Source organism: Balaenoptera borealis (assembly GCF_965194805.1).
Source record: "Balaenoptera borealis genome assembly, chromosome: 16".
Lineage (NCBI taxonomy): Eukaryota > Metazoa > Chordata > Mammalia > Artiodactyla > Balaenopteridae > Balaenoptera > Balaenoptera borealis.
Genome location: NC_138872.1, coordinates 73,219,875 through 73,235,135, shown reverse-complemented (window position 1 = coordinate 73,235,135; position 15,261 = coordinate 73,219,875). Strand labels below are relative to the sequence as shown.

Here is a 15,261-nt window from a genome sequence, read left to right as displayed (position 1 = left end):
CCCACCAGGACCTACACATTGAGTTCGAACCGACGCGCTAACCACATTGCCGAGCGATTCAGGTACGTATTCAACTTAGACACACTGCTACAGAGAGAATCTGCCTCTGCCACCTCAGTCAGACGGTGACAGGTCTGCAGAAGCCTTCTCACATAGGGATTTGCCTTTTCACTCAGGGAAAGGGTATACAGGATGGGCCCTCAAATTCTGGTTGGTGGGGGGGGGGGGGGACAGCCACCAAGCTAAATCTGACAGGTTCTTACCCCAAGCAGGCTGCACTGAGGCCCTAAGGATCCTGCATGGAACAGCTACAAGGCATCAGCGCAACTGTGCAACACTGCCACCCTGAGGCGCGCGTGCAGAACGCTGCCTGGAAGGCCTGGCTCCTGCTTCCTTCAGTTTCTTCTTCCCATACCCAACCCCACCCTCCTTGGCATTCTCTACCGGGAATGGCCTAAGCTCAGTTCCCCACTACACACAAGGAATCCCCTATCTTCGACCCTGTAGTCCAAGCTCCCTTCCTGTCTCCAATCCCTACACTGGTGGCTCTCAATTATCCTTCATGTTAAAGGAGCCCTTCATGCTCGCACTATAACCCCAAGGAGCTGAACAGCACAGTCCATCCACAGAGCACTCACTATTCCCAGACCCAAACTCCTCTGACATACTTCTGTTCCTCCCTCAAAAATATTCAGGAATTTTAAATTCAATGGTCTCTTAAAGCTCTAACTGCTAACACCATAGGATGGAGGGGCAATTTCTACAAGCCCAAAAGTCAAACCTGCTGGCAAGATCCACTTGACACTACTTCCTCGTTTCTTAATATACCCAGCACCATGAAGATTACCGTCTGCATGGGGAGGTGAACAAGATAATTTTTGTGGAAACCTCCTAACTCTGAATTATTTCAAAATAAAAAGTTAAAGATGAAAGGAAAGAGGCTAAGTACTGAGGGCCCAAAAGCAGAAAAGGGAGTCTGAGTTCTGGAAAGACTGGAGAGGAATGGCTGTAGATGGGACCTCACACTGAGCTGAGCCTCTCACAGACTAGTAGAGGGAGTGAGACCTGGTTACAAAACCCCTGGTGGAAGACTGACAGGAGACCGGAAGTGGGAAGCAACATGCCTAAATAAAGATGTTAATGTGTTGAGTCTCATAGGGGCTGGACCCAGCAATGACTTAACCTCAGCCCTATATCCAAGTTACTGAAATCCAGCATGTGATGGGGAAAAGGTGAAAAGCCTGAGAACTAAATCAGTGGAAGCAAACAGACCCGCAGCACACTTTTCCCCACCACAACCTACCCTCCTCACTTCTCCCTAGTTAGCCTGTCCCAATTCAAAAAAGCCAGGCGCCTAAGTGCTTCCAGACTGCAGGCCATTTTCCATAATTCAGTAATAATGTATTCTTTAGATCTCTAAGGACTAGCCTAAGATCCTCATCAGAGAAATATGACTGGCTATTACCGGCCTAGTGCTTACAAGGGAATGCAGCAAAGAGCAGAGGGCCCGAAGTCCAACCCCCTTGAGGTCTCACTCCTATTTTCTCGCCAATGGATAAGCTGGCACCAGAACCAACAACATTCCCTCTGTTCCTAGTTCTGTCGTCATCCATTCTTTTCTCCTGGAAAAAGGACCCCAAACTGGATCTACCCACTAGACACTTGGGACTCTATTTTCTTTTACTTAAGAGCAAGGCCCATCACTGAAGCCCTTTAAAGGACAAGAACTAAATACTAACAGTCCCAGTCAGTAACTGGGTCTCACCCAGAGCTTCAATCTCCTTCACCACTAGCAGTAGGGATGAAGGAACCACAACCAAAGCCGAACACCAGAAGCCCACCAGGTGACGCACACACAATAAACTTCTCAGAGACAAGGATAGTGCCATTCAAACCAAGCATCACTGTAAGACAGCAGATCAAAAACAGCAGAGGCAGCTGACCGCACCAGGGAGAGAAACACTGCCATATCCTTGGCTCTAATTCTGAGGGTTTCTCACATGTGCCAAGTTCAGTAAACCAAATGAAAGCACTGCCTGGAGAAGCTCAGCCATTCTCCACCCACTCTTGGTAGAGCACCTCCACACAGTAGGGAGGATAAAGCAGCTATTCCTTTTGACAAAGCCACAGCTTCTGTCTCAAGTCACCAGAGATTGGAAGATGAAACAACTCTTAAGAAGAGAATACTTACAGCATACTTGACAATTTTAAACCAAGGGAAAAAGCACTTCCCACCATGGGTCCCAGGCACTCTACGAGCTGTGCTTCTGACAGCAAAGAAGCCTGTTGCTGTTGGCTATAATTTTCGGTTCTGTACAACTAAAATTCAATTGCTTGGCAGGGATGGGCAAGTTTTCTAAACTCGGTTTGGGCTGGAAAAAAGGCGGGGGGGAGATTTTTGGGGTCAGGAAAGGCATGTAAGGTTGACGGGCACTAGTCTGAGGTTGCAGCTCATCAGCCCCACCCTTTGCCTTTCTCAAAATTATCAATGACCTCAGCCCTCTGGGTATAGGCAGGATGTAAACACGACCCAGCTAGACCACTGTCTCCCTACAGACACCTACCAAAGTCCCACCTTCAGGAAAACTAATGGGGGGGGGGGGGTCACCCTGAAATATAAAGAACTGCCTCTACCTTACTGTCCCAGCTAACCTTCCCCCCTTTACCATCTCCTCTCCTTCCCAAGTCTCTTTCCCTAAAATTTAGCATCCTCTTAAGGCCTAGGCAAACAAACGTTCAGGATAGGAGTCTGTCCCTTTCAGAAAAATGATTTCAGAACGAAATGCCAAGAAATGAAAAAGAAGTGAGAAGACAGGGACTCCTTCCTGGAGTCGACCATTTCCTGAGAAATGAGAGCCACATCACCCATGCACTGGGCATGAAGTGAGCAAGGCCACGGAACACCGACCATTAAGTAGGTGCTCAGTTACTCTCCTTCCTGCAAAACACCCAACTGGCTAATAACTACGTGCTCCAATCATGATCAAGCTTGAATACCACCCCCAAAGCAACCTAATTTGTTTGAGCCCCACTCAGAAAAGTGCCAAAAGAGCCAAAAGGCCTTAAAAAAAGAACACAACTACTATAAATAATAAACTCACTAAAACCAGCATGTGAATAAACATGGTAAAAGAAAAACTTCCAAATGGTTGGACAATTCTGGGCCAACACACCACATGTTTCTCATTTACCCCTTTCATTCATCTAGTTTTTACCATAACAGAAAAGTTTAATCTCTACTTTCAAGGATACACTTGACCTTTTCTCCCCTGAAACAAGTATCAAACACTTTATTCCAGTTCCTGCTAAGCGAGAACAAACAAATTATTCCAGTTCCCACAAGGCAGGTTGATCTGAAAGAGGAAAACTCCCCACATTCTTGACCTGGACATCAACGCTCCAGGAGAGTGAAGAGGGGGAAGAGGAAGAAAATTTAACTAAAATGATGGTTTTTAATGGGAACCAGAGATATGGTTACAATTACATAGTCCGACACAAAAAACCCGTGGGTGATCAGGAGTTGGAAGGTTACAAAATAATGAGGGTAACACTGGGTACAGGAAGAAAGCTGCTCCAGAACTTCAGGAGCCAGGCTAATACGGCCTCTCCCTGCGATCCTGTCTGTGCTCACCCCTGCAAGAAAGAGTATCCATTAGGTCTGAGTTACCAACCTCTCTACCCAACCCACCCCCGAAATCCTATCTGCCCCTGCTACCCAACCCCAAGAAATAGCTCATATCTCCCTAGGTATAGAGAGTACATGGGAGTCTACAGATTAGCTCCCCCAGATAATCTTCCTTCCCTCCTTCCCTACCCACTATGGTTACAGTCTCAGCTTTCCAACCTAGCCCTCAAAACGAAACCACTGTCCCAAAACCTTACAATCCCATGACCTCTGTTCAACTGTTCTACTTTCATTTCAATTTAGTCTTACTTACCTGGAGTCCATCTTGCCAGGGCCAAAGCCACCTCTGTCCCCACCACCCCGGCCCCCTCGGAAGCCCCCACGGTCCCCGCCTCGGCCTCGGTAGCCGCCCCGATCATAGCCTCCTCTGCCACCACGACGATCGTCTCCATAGTTACCCCCTAGGAAAAAAGAAACATGATATATCCCCATATCACATCCCCCAAATTCCTCCTACCTCCCCTCTAGCCTCCTTTTTGATCCCAACTCCTTACCACCAGCTCCGCCTCTTCCTTACCCATATGAGAGCCTCCAGGTCCCCCTCCTGGGCCGTCTGGTTTAGGGGCCTTACACTGGTTGCATTCATTCCTCCAAGAGAAGTTCATGTTCTCACACGTACTGAGGAAAATAAGACAATTAGTCGGGGCCGGGGGGCGGGGTAAGACAAGACCTAGAATTACAAACACTCCAGTTACCTTACGTGAGGAAAATGAGGCCTCAGAAAAGCAAAAGGGCTTGTTTCTCAGGAGCGAGCCAGACAAAAACTGCAGGTTATTGAACCCAGTCCAATACCGTTCCCACTAGAGCTACCTCACCTAGGTGACTCCTGGCCAAGCCTGTCAAAGTGTAGCTTTGACATCTATTAGTCAGAAAACACAAGCTCTACCATAATACCAAAGGGCACACGTGTAAGAGGGCTGAGAAAAGAATTAAAGAAGTTTCACTCACGGATTAGGACACTTCCAGTCCCCTGCTCGCTGCTGTCCTCCACCGCCACCGCCGCCGCTGGGGAATCCTCCTCGGCCACCGCCACCACTGCCACCACCTCCATAGCCTCCACGGCCCATGGGTCCTAGTGCAGGCACAAGAATAGGTCTGCTCCGCTTCCAAGTTTGGTTAACCTAACCTTCTCTCCCATGCAAACCCTTACCACCCTGCCTCCCTTCTCTCCCCATCACCTCTTACGCCAGCAGAAGTAGCTCCTCACCTCCTCGCCCTCGGCCTCCACGACCATTGCCACCACCCCGATTGAAGTCTGCTCGCCGAGTAGCAAATGAGACCTTGATGGGATTCCCAGAGAATTCTTTACCTAAAGAAATAAAGGCGGTATAAAGAGACTTTTTATTAAGACCTGTGGGTCCAAAAACACACTTGGTACAATCAAGAGAAGACTCTGCCTTCTTGTACATGTTTACAATCTCATGAAACGTAAGAAAAAATAAGACCACACCAAAATAGGAGTGTTGGAAGACTCAAAGAAATCCTCAAAACACAGGCCGTTTCCCAAAGCTAGTTACCCTGTCCCCCACCCCTGCCAGCCTCCTCATACATACCATCAAACCAGTCAATAGCTGCTTTAGCAGAAGGTGGGTCATCAAATGATACTGTTGCCTCTCCCTTCAGCTTGCCTGTTTCCCTGTCTGTGTACAGATTAATCATGGGCTGTCCTGTTTTCTTATTTGTCTAAAGAAATCAACGTGAGATAACATCAGTCTTAAAGAAGACAGCACTATCATAACCATACCTTTCTCTTTCACGTAACTTGAATTAAAGCCATCAACTATAACTGTTTCTCACTTCAATATTAAAAGATGAAAGTAAAGATTATAGACTACAAATTCAAAAGTTTTAGACACTCCCTTTTTTATCAGTTGTGCCTCTTTTGTGTTAAAATGTGATTCCCTTTAGAAAATGGCAAAGGCTAATGTTCTTTCCTCAACAAATGAAGCAGGCAACCATTAAGACTTTTTTTTTCACTAAGGTGTGAAATCCAAAAGCCTGCAGCACTGATAGAAAGCACCCACTCTGCTCCACAAGTACCTTAATGATACCAATCTGCTTGAAGTAATCAGCTACAGACTCAATTGTAACATTCTCGCCCAGGCCTTGCACGAAGATGGTGTTGTTGTCTGAATTATCCTGTTCTGCTTGTCAAACGCAGAAAGAAACATGAATTTGAAGAGAGAAAACAAGCAAAGGTAAAACAAGTCAGTGACTCTTAATAACCTAACTTTAAGAAATACTTGCTATTTTGCTTTCAAAGAAAAAAAACTCTAAAGCAAGCAATATACTTTGGTTTAGGTAAGACAAAAGAAATCCCCATCCCTTCTATTTTATTATCTGAGTACCAGTATGCCAGCCACTTCACAAATTTAAATTTAGTTTTACAACTACCCTTTGAAACATGTTGATACTCACTAAAGAAACAAGGGCTCAGGAGTTAACTGCCCAACCACACAGTAAGTACACCAGTTGTTTGTCAATGTTCAGTTGAAGACCCCCAAGTTAAGAAACCAATCTTACACTAAAATGCAGTATACAAACATAATTAAAACAAAAAATACACTAAGTGCTTCCCTTTATGTGTCTTTTTCGTTTAATAATTTGGTTACGATCCCCATTTTTAAAAGCCACTGCTTTAACTGAACCAGCAGTTCAGGATTATGGTCCACACACAGATGCATCAGCATCTCCTGAAACTTGTTAGAAATGCAAATTCTCGGGCTCCTCCCAGACCTACTAAATTGCTGGGAGAGGAAATCACCACATCAGGTATTTCTGATACATGGCTCATTTATAAATCACTGTTAATAAGTATAGCTACACCTAAACTCCCTTCCCCACATTTTCCTTCTTCTCTATCCCACAGTTCTTCAGATCCCTTTAAGTTTCAAAGAACATCCAGGAAAAGTCCTGACACCACTTGAGCCATTCCTTCATGCCACCTCTGGACTTACCAGAGTCATGACGTGATCCTTGGTCCCGAGGGCCTTAAGTGACATGAAAAAAAAACAAAAAACAAAAAAACAAGGAAAGAGGAGCCGTTAGTCAACAGGCTGAGAAAGACAAGGAAAAAAATTCACACCAAATCCAAACTTTTGCAAAATATCAGGTAAGTGCTCACAGCCTCATTCCAAACCCTGTCCTGGGTTGTCTGCCCAGAGAAAAATCCTAGGCAGGTCTGGGGAAGACAGAGGCCCCTTTTCCTAAGACCTGTATGTAACTTGAGTCCCCACAGGGACAACGCCACACTTCAGAAAATGCTGCCTCCCCCAGCTCAGGCTGGGAAATGTCCTCAGCACAGACTGGGAGGGCCAGGAGGGAGACCCCTTGAAGTTAACAAACCAACTCACAGCTTGGCCCTGTTCTCTCACCCCAGAGAGAAATGGGCTCACCACCAGCAATGTGATATGCATCCATACCGTTTCTCCAAACTTTAACACCAAAGACACTTATCCCTTGTAGAACAATTTTTAATTTCATCTTTAGAAACCATTCTTAAAACCATGTTTGTTTCCCCCAAAACCACATGAAAATAAAAATCATACATAACAGCTATTATATTTTTAAAGCATGTCCCAGGGAACAGACCAGAAATCTTATTTCCATAATGCAGCCTCTATTTTTTTTCCAGAGACCATCTTTGACCAAAGTTTATCTGAATTCATCATAAATAAATATTGTACCCACACTCAATGACACCTAAATCATGAACCCAAGCCTTTGGCTTTAAATGTTGAGACAAATCAAGAAACCTTTTGTTAGTTAACCAAACCAGAAAAGTTCCAGCTTACTGGGAGACTTCTCAAATTTGCCATTTTTCCATGAATTCAGTTTGTGCTGTTTAAGACCTGGTTATTTCCCATGAGCCACACATACTCCCAACCTTTCTTGGAAGTAGTCCACACCTTCCTTCCCAGAGCTAGTTTCTATTTGCCCATCTGAATTGAGTTTAAATGCATGTATGTAGAATCGCATTGACACCATTCAGTATTTAATATATAAATATATACCAACTTCACCATCCTCAGGGCAGGGCAATAGTTCACATCCCTCGTCCAGAATTAAAACATTTGGAGGTTGTTACATACACATACATACACACACGCACACACACACACGCACACACTAACCTCGGACACACTGATCAAAAGGCTCCTAAAGCCAAGTCGGCCCCACGTGTTCCAGCACACACTCTCCAGTTTCTCATTACAGTGCTCACTACGTGCCGGGTGTGGCAACACTCCTGTCAGAGGCCTACTTAAACATCTCTTATTAACCTGGGTCAAACCGAATTGGTACCAGATGCCTGCTGAGTCTTACCCCTGCCTGCCTCCAGGTTAGCACACATCTGGCAGCAGGTGGCATTCTACCCCACCCCTTTCTGGAGGTGGTTCTGGACACTCCAAAACCTTTGACACTTAAAACACGCTAAGACATCTGCAAATGAACAATCAGACAAAGCATTGCTGGGAGTTGGGAATTTTGGAAACTCTGTTCACTTACCACCAAATTTATTGAAGCCACCACGGTCACTTCCGCTGGAGAAGACAAGTTAGAAGAAAGGACATGAAGCTTCCAACGGCTACAAAAGGGCGGTTTTTGATTTTGTTCAACATTCCCCAAACATGGGTAGGTGTTTTGGGAAAATGATAATACAAATGGCTACTAAAATACATTCCCCTTCCTGACCACCCCTTGTCTGACCTTTGAGCATGTCACACACACGTGTGCAATTTCTCAGACACAATTTTTAAGGATTTTGCTTTAAAAGGTTATATATCTATTTCCTCTGGAAAAAAAAAAAGACCCATTTTCCTTGGTCGTTCTTCCGATGTAGCAGATGTTTTTTCCTCTTGTCGCGAGTGGATGACAACCCAGTAGTTGGTTTAAAAACCCTACCCCCGATTTACCCAGAAGACATTTCACACCAGGCTGGGGTAGCCCTGAACACATTTTTGTGGTTTTTTGCTTTGAAAGCAGCAAGCAGACCCAACCCCATTCCATAAAAAGTCAAAACCAAAGGCAATTTCCCCTTAAAGCGAGACAAACTTAGCTAAGCCCTACCCTAACTACTGAGCTGTTTTTGATCTCTCCCCACCCCCGGGGTCACCCCTTCTACACTGTGAGAAGAGCGGAGTATTTTGCAATGTCACCTTTCATACCTGTGGCACATAAAATGCAGAGCAAGTTAACAGTCACATTAACAGTTGTTTTTCTTTTTAAAGTTTTGCATTAAACACACGCACACAACAGAGTTTTCCTTATTTTGTTTTTGAGATTGCCCCCACCCACCTCTGAATACTTACCATACACAAACTCCTTTTAAAAAACCTACTTTTTCCCAAAAAGGAGTAACACACTGACATTCCTCCCCTCTCAAGGGAGACAGAGTAGGGTCCTTCAAATCATATTTACCAACAGATTTGACAAATGCTTTAACATCAAATCTAAGGTTTTACTTCAACTTCAGCGGGAAGGGGAGGAAAGAAGGTCCAGTTGGACAAGTAACCAGAGGAAGGGGGACAGTGGAGCAAATAGGTGGGATACCACTGTCAAGCGTACTGTATTTTGTCCAAAAGGTCTGCACACTTCAGATAGCCCCATAAACCAAGTCACACACACAAAATCGTTACTGTCAGTCAAATGAGTGCTCGTGGATTCAAATGACTACAGAATAAAGAGAGAGTAGCCAATTCCTGGAAGCTCAAGTCAGGTTAACCATTTACAACTCCCTCAGAGGACACATGGGAATACAACTAACAAGTTTCCCTATTACCAGGAGTGGGATCATCGGTTTCCCTTGCAGAGAAAGAAGCCTTTACTTCCATGTTTCTTGCCTAGGATATCAATGACTCCAATCCATATACACCCATGTTTCTTTTTCTTCAAAAATAAAAGTGTCTACTCAAATCTCTATACAGAGGTGTGGGTAGAAGTTCAGGCTCCCAAGTTCTCACAAAAATAAAATGGGGATGTATGTATGAAGAAGAAACAGTCAATGCTCCTAAATCAAAGCCCTCACAAATCCCTAGAATAAGACTAACCATGCACTAAGGGACTAGGCTTCAAGGGAGATTCATGCAACCCTCCACACTGCTCACTGATGTTACTCCCTGGCTCACAAGACACCTACCCCATGCCGCCTCTGCCTCCACGGCCGCCTCCACGACCTCTGGGTTCATAGCCACCACTGCTGCGGCTGTAACCACCGCCACCGCCCCGGCCACGGCCCCCACGGTCCTGCTGGCCTCCCCCGTAGCCTCCGCCACCACTCTGGTCCTGATTGCCATAACCGCCGCCACCACTACTACTCATGGAGGACTGATCTTGGCCATAGTTACCTGTCAGGAAAGAAAGAATGCCTTTAAAAAACACAAAACAGACTGCGAGGTGGCATAAAACAGTTCAACTGCGCCAGGGGATAAATGACAATAAAAATTAAAATGAAGCTAGGAAACAAAGCGCAAGATTTTTAAGAACCCTTTTAGGGAATGGGTCGAGCGGGATACAATTCCTTACAAAAAGCAAGTATGAGACAAAGTTGAAAACATCTCACCTCCACCACCCCCTCCACCTCCACCGCTACTGTTGTACTGGTTCTGCTGCCCATAGCCCTGAGGGGGATTATAGCTTTGCTGCTGTCCATAGCTTGGAGGCTGTCCACCATAGCCAGACTGCTGGCCATAGCCCCCACTCTGGGGCTGCCCATAGCTGCTGCTCTGAGAACTGCTCCCGTAACTAGGGAAAAAGAAAAAGCAGAATCATAATGCCAGCATGTCCAAAACCTTCTTTCACTTTCAGTACATCCCATTCTCTGTACCCAACAGAGACCAGCCCCGTTACTCCTCATGCTTACTCATGCACCCCTAATCTTTCAGTCCTCTCCCCTCTCCCCACAACTCCTTACCTTCCCGAGGTGCTGCTAGGAGCTGGCTGCTGGCCATAGCCAGGGTATGAGGACTGCTGCCCGTAAGACGACTGAGAACTTTGGCTACTGCCATAGCCACCAGCTGAGCCATATCCCTGGGGAGTTGACTGTGTGCCATAGCCTGCTACAAGAAAAAGAAAAAGGAAGTCACAAAAACTACGACGAAAGAGAAAAGGCAGGGTAATGGGTTGAAGAAAACATTATATACCACCTAATGCTTCCCATACTTGAAAAGTCAGCCTCTTAGAAGATGCTTGGAAATCTTGCAACTCAGTCAGAGATTACCCTTCTCTTTTACCTTAAAGCTTAATATTCCAACTTCTACCAACTTCAGAGTTCCAATCTCATCCGACCCACACCAAAGCCAGCCTCCAGGACCACCACTAATCACAGCCCAAGAGACCCCTATTAATTAACAGCATTTTAACCTGCCCGTATGTGTGCAGTACAAATAAGACAACCCCATATTATTTACACTTCAGGACCTCAGGGCAAATTCCACCTCCTGGTGTATCATGTGATATACAGCAGTCTGACTTCAAACATCCTCAAGGAAGTCATTTTCTCCCTTTAAGTTATCTGAAAGTTTTCTCCCTTTAGGCAATACTACCCACCCACCCCGCCCTCCCATTTCACTTTCATTCTTAGGGGAAATGGGGAAAAGTGCAACATAAACAGAGAAGTAAAAAGTCAAAGAAAATAATCGGAAACAGAATTACAAACCAATTAAGCATTTTTGTTTGAAATGACTCAAACGCTCAAGTGCTTTAAGGGTCATAGACTGGTTAAAGGAAACATTTCAGCACTGCTTAGGTTTAAAAAAAGCAACATTCAGAAAGAGCAGGAAGAGGTGGGGTGACCCACTAAAAGAGACTCACTGTTCTGGGTCTGTCCATAGGAACTACCATAGCTGCTCTGGCCATAGCCTGAAGTGTCCGCTGACTGGCCGTAGCCACTGTAACTCTGCTGTCCATAGGGCTGATTGCTCTGCTGGGAATAGCCCTGCCCAGGCTGGGTTGGGTAGGCCCCATAACTGGAGAAAAAGACAAACCGTGCTCTCAGAAAAAAACACCTTCACCACCCTTGCCCTTGACAAACTCTGGAAGCCCAGAAATTGACACTCACCTTTGGGTTGCTTGTTGGGTATAGTCTGAAAAACAAAAACACGATTATATTACCTTCAACCATCCCTAAGAGTAGACTAGAGCGAAAAGTCTTAACTCAAGCTAGCTTTGGGGCCCCCGGAGAGGAGAGTCAACGAGGCATAAATTCCCACATGAAACCCTAGTTGAGAGGAGCAATCTGGCAGACCGTAGTCAAGTTTTCTTACAATAAAGAAAAGCAAAGAAATAGCCAATTTCTACAGAGACCAAGAAGCCTGAAGTACTGGAAAAAGCAAGAGTCTTGGTGAACAGCTATAATTTTCTGCAACTTCAATCGATGTCAGGAACTGCACAAATATACACATTTCCTTCTCACACCCGCTCGAAGACGAAGACATCACCGAGAGTCAAGCTAAAATTACACAGCTGCTTCAGCAGAACAGGTTTTAATTCAAGCCAGAGGCAGAATTGTTCGGAACGTAGCCTCCACTTTCTCAATCCGAAAAACAAGAACGTCTCCAAAGAGGCCGCTCTTCACCCTCTGCCCAATCTTGGAGACTGGAAACGGAGGCTTTTAATGCAAAGCTAGCTAACCAAGAGAAGAGCGCTCTTTGATCCCAAACGACGGAGATCACCATCAAAGAGCGGTCGCCTCGGGAGGCAAGTCGATTGGTACTCAAGTCCCCAGCCCTGTGGCTCCCCACGAGTGCGTTTTCTTATCTCCCTTGCCTGCCTCGGGGCTGTGGGGAGACTCGGTGAACCGAAGGAAGCGAAAGCGCTTTTAAAACGCCACATGTTAGACGCACTGGCCAGATCCACTCGTCTCCCCGGTACAGGAAACGAGTCGCTTCCTCCCGCAGAAAAGGGCAAAAGGACCGGGAGAAGGTGTGGCCTCGGGCGGCCGTTCCTTTCAGTTCCCACCTCCGAGAGAGGAAATTTAGGCGGGAAAAGCCTCGGGCCGGGTCCCCAAGTCCGTTGGACCACCCCCAGCCGTTAAGCGCGCCCAAGCCTCCGCCCCCGCCCGCGTGGCAAGCGAGGCGGGAACGAGGCGGTCCCGCCCCTTCCCGAGGGACCCCGGGGGCGAGGCCCAAACCGGACGCGCGCCGCGGAGCCTCCAGCGAAGGGTCTCGCGACAAAAAGCAGGACCGACACGAGGCGGGAGGGGGGGGGTTCGCGCCGCCAGAAAGGGGGGAGGGGCCAGCAGAGCGCGTGCGCGCTCCGAGTGCCCGGATGCAGCACTGCGACAAAGCGGGCCCGAGCGCGAGGCTGGGGACGAGGAGGAGAAAAGGCTACAGGGACCGAGCATTTCCATCCGTGCCTCACGTTTCCAATCACCAAGAAGAGTCCCTCCCAACCCTCATCTCAAGGAAAGGGGCTACGAAGGGAAGACCTCCCGCCCCGCGCCAGGCGCCAGAGGAGCGAAACAAGATGGCGACATCGGCCTCCCCCTTCCACCCCTCTCCGCTGCTTCCCGCCACTGGTGCGAGAAGACCCTACACGCGATCGCCGCCCACGTCTCACCGAAAAACAAAAGCCCGACTAGGAGGCAACGAGGCCCGGGGCCGGCACGCCACCGCCGCCTCGCGCCCTTACATACCGTTTGAGGCCATGTCCGCGCACGCGCGCACAGGCCGACAATCAACAAGATTCCAACACCACAGCACCGACGCCTCGAGGACTAAGCAGCCCCGCCTCCTGCGTCGAGGTTTATGTACGCCTCCCCGCCTACGCATGCCGGGGGAACGCACCAACTGCGGAAAGGAAAGGGGGAATCATGGCCGACTCCTGCCACTCTTCAGGGAGTATAGAGGACCCTAGCAGGCAGAAAGGAAGCGTATTAACTAAGAACCTTGCAAATAATATATGTAATCCTCTGTTTTTCTTACAAAGAAGTTAGATTTGCTTTGCAGGACTAATCCCACGATTCACGTCACCCCTATGATTGCATAATGGTACGGCCCGATTACCCCCTGGGGGCGGGGCGAGGGGCACAGGGCGGTTGCGGGCGGAACTGTAGTCAAAGCCGGGAGTCGAGGGGCGGGAACCGAAATTCCTCAGGCTGGCCCCTTTCACTGGGCCTCACTTTCACTCAGGATGGAGAGCTCCTGCGCTCCATTCGCCTTACACTGCATCAAACGCATCCTCCCTCTGGCGCCAGCCTCCCTCTCTGGCTCTAGTGTTTCTCCACCGACAACACCCACCGACCCTCTCCCTGCGTCTAGGTATTCACTCATCGTCTTTCAGGCTTGCGTCTCCTGAAGTCCTTACCAGGGTTTGTAGATTGTGACGTTTGCCATGAAGGAAAGCATGGAGTTTAGCCCGGACCCTTGGGTCCTAGTCTGGTCAAGCACTGATCGCCCACCCACACCCTCACGGCTTGGCCCGTGAGTAGCTTGGCTTGACTAGCTCTTGGACGGGAAAGCCCAAACCCTCCGGATCTCAAAGAGCACTGAGATTAGATCTGGGATTTCCCAGCCTTTTTACTGATAAAGGGCTACTCTTTATTTTCCTGAAACCCTACCGAGGAACCAATGTGGAGATCCAATAATAACTGATATTTGTATAGAGCTGAAGTGGTTTCAAAATGCACAATTAATTGCTTTCCCATTACAGTCTTATGAAGAAAGTAAAGCTATCTCCATTTTACAGGTAAGAAAAATGAGACTCAGGCTGAGTGCAATCCATATAATCCATGATTATAGAACAGCTAAGGGTCAGGGGTCCTGATTTGAATCCAGGTCTGTGTGGCTGCAAAACACTCCTTATGTTGGTTATGCGAACACTTTGAAGTGTTCTGAAGCCTTTTCACTCCCTATAAGAGCAAGGACAAAAAGTGAAATTCAAATTAACTTGCAACTTGCACTCTAATCAGCCTTGCCTAGAGAAGGAAATTTGAAAGTATCGAATAAAACAAGACAAAGGAGGTTATTCCTGGTACATGTGCCATGCAGATTTTCCTTCCCAACTTACCTTTGATGTGGGTTCCAGAACTTCCTTTGTAGGTTAGACACGTTTTCCTAGAGAAATAATTGTGGGCTATGCCCACAAACTTCTACTGAATTCCTGACTTAGGCTCTAATGGCCCTTGAACACCCTGTCACCCACCCCACCCCCACTGGGAGGGCAGTGTGACACTGGAGTGAGGGCAAACAGAGGGAAGTCCATCACTCATTCATTCATTGATTCTACAAATATTTATTAAGTACCTACAGTGTTCCAGGGACTGTCCAGGGTACTGAGGATGAATTAGTGTACAAAATAGATGAAGCAATTTAATAATAAAGCTAACATATAATAATAATAATATTTATATATAACATTTATAATAACATAACACTTTGATAAGGCTTACTAAGTATCAGGCAGTGTTCTGAGTGCTGTAAGTATAGCTTGTTTAATCTTATTCTTCACAATAAAATGCTGACATGAGGATTACATTTTACAGATGAACAAAAAGTCATGGAAAAGTGAAAAGCTGTGCCCAGGGCTACACAGAAAGTGGCAAAGCCAGGTTCCCAACCCAGGCAGCCTGGCTCAGAGTT

General features: G+C 46.9%; 1 protein-coding gene across 3 annotated transcripts; it reads right to left on the bottom strand.

The window, feature by feature from the left end:
• Positions 1 to 3,260: 3,260 nt before the first annotated feature.
• On the bottom strand, positions 3,261 to 13,431 carry FUS (FUS RNA binding protein). 3 transcript variants are annotated; one of them, XM_082360838.1, is made up of 15 exons: positions 13,317 to 13,431; positions 11,742 to 11,766; positions 11,495 to 11,649; positions 10,596 to 10,740; positions 10,245 to 10,426; positions 9,822 to 10,029; positions 8,192 to 8,226; positions 6,643 to 6,675; positions 5,726 to 5,829; positions 5,239 to 5,368; positions 4,893 to 4,994; positions 4,634 to 4,757; positions 4,203 to 4,303; positions 3,939 to 4,086; positions 3,261 to 3,633 (listed from the first exon to the last, which is right to left on the bottom strand). In XM_082360838.1, the coding sequence occupies exons 1-15, from the start codon at positions 13,327 to 13,329 to the stop codon at positions 3,594 to 3,596; spliced, it is 1,545 nt and encodes a 514-aa protein (XP_082216964.1). In that variant the 5' UTR covers positions 13,330 to 13,431; the 3' UTR covers positions 3,261 to 3,593. The 3 variants fall into 3 exon arrangements, with proteins under 3 accessions (XP_082216964.1, XP_082216965.1, XP_082216966.1); XM_082360839.1 differs by having other exon boundaries at positions 10,596 to 10,737; XM_082360840.1 differs by lacking the exons at positions 8,192 to 8,226; positions 9,822 to 10,029.
• Between the last annotated feature and the right edge of the window lie 1,830 nt (positions 13,432 to 15,261).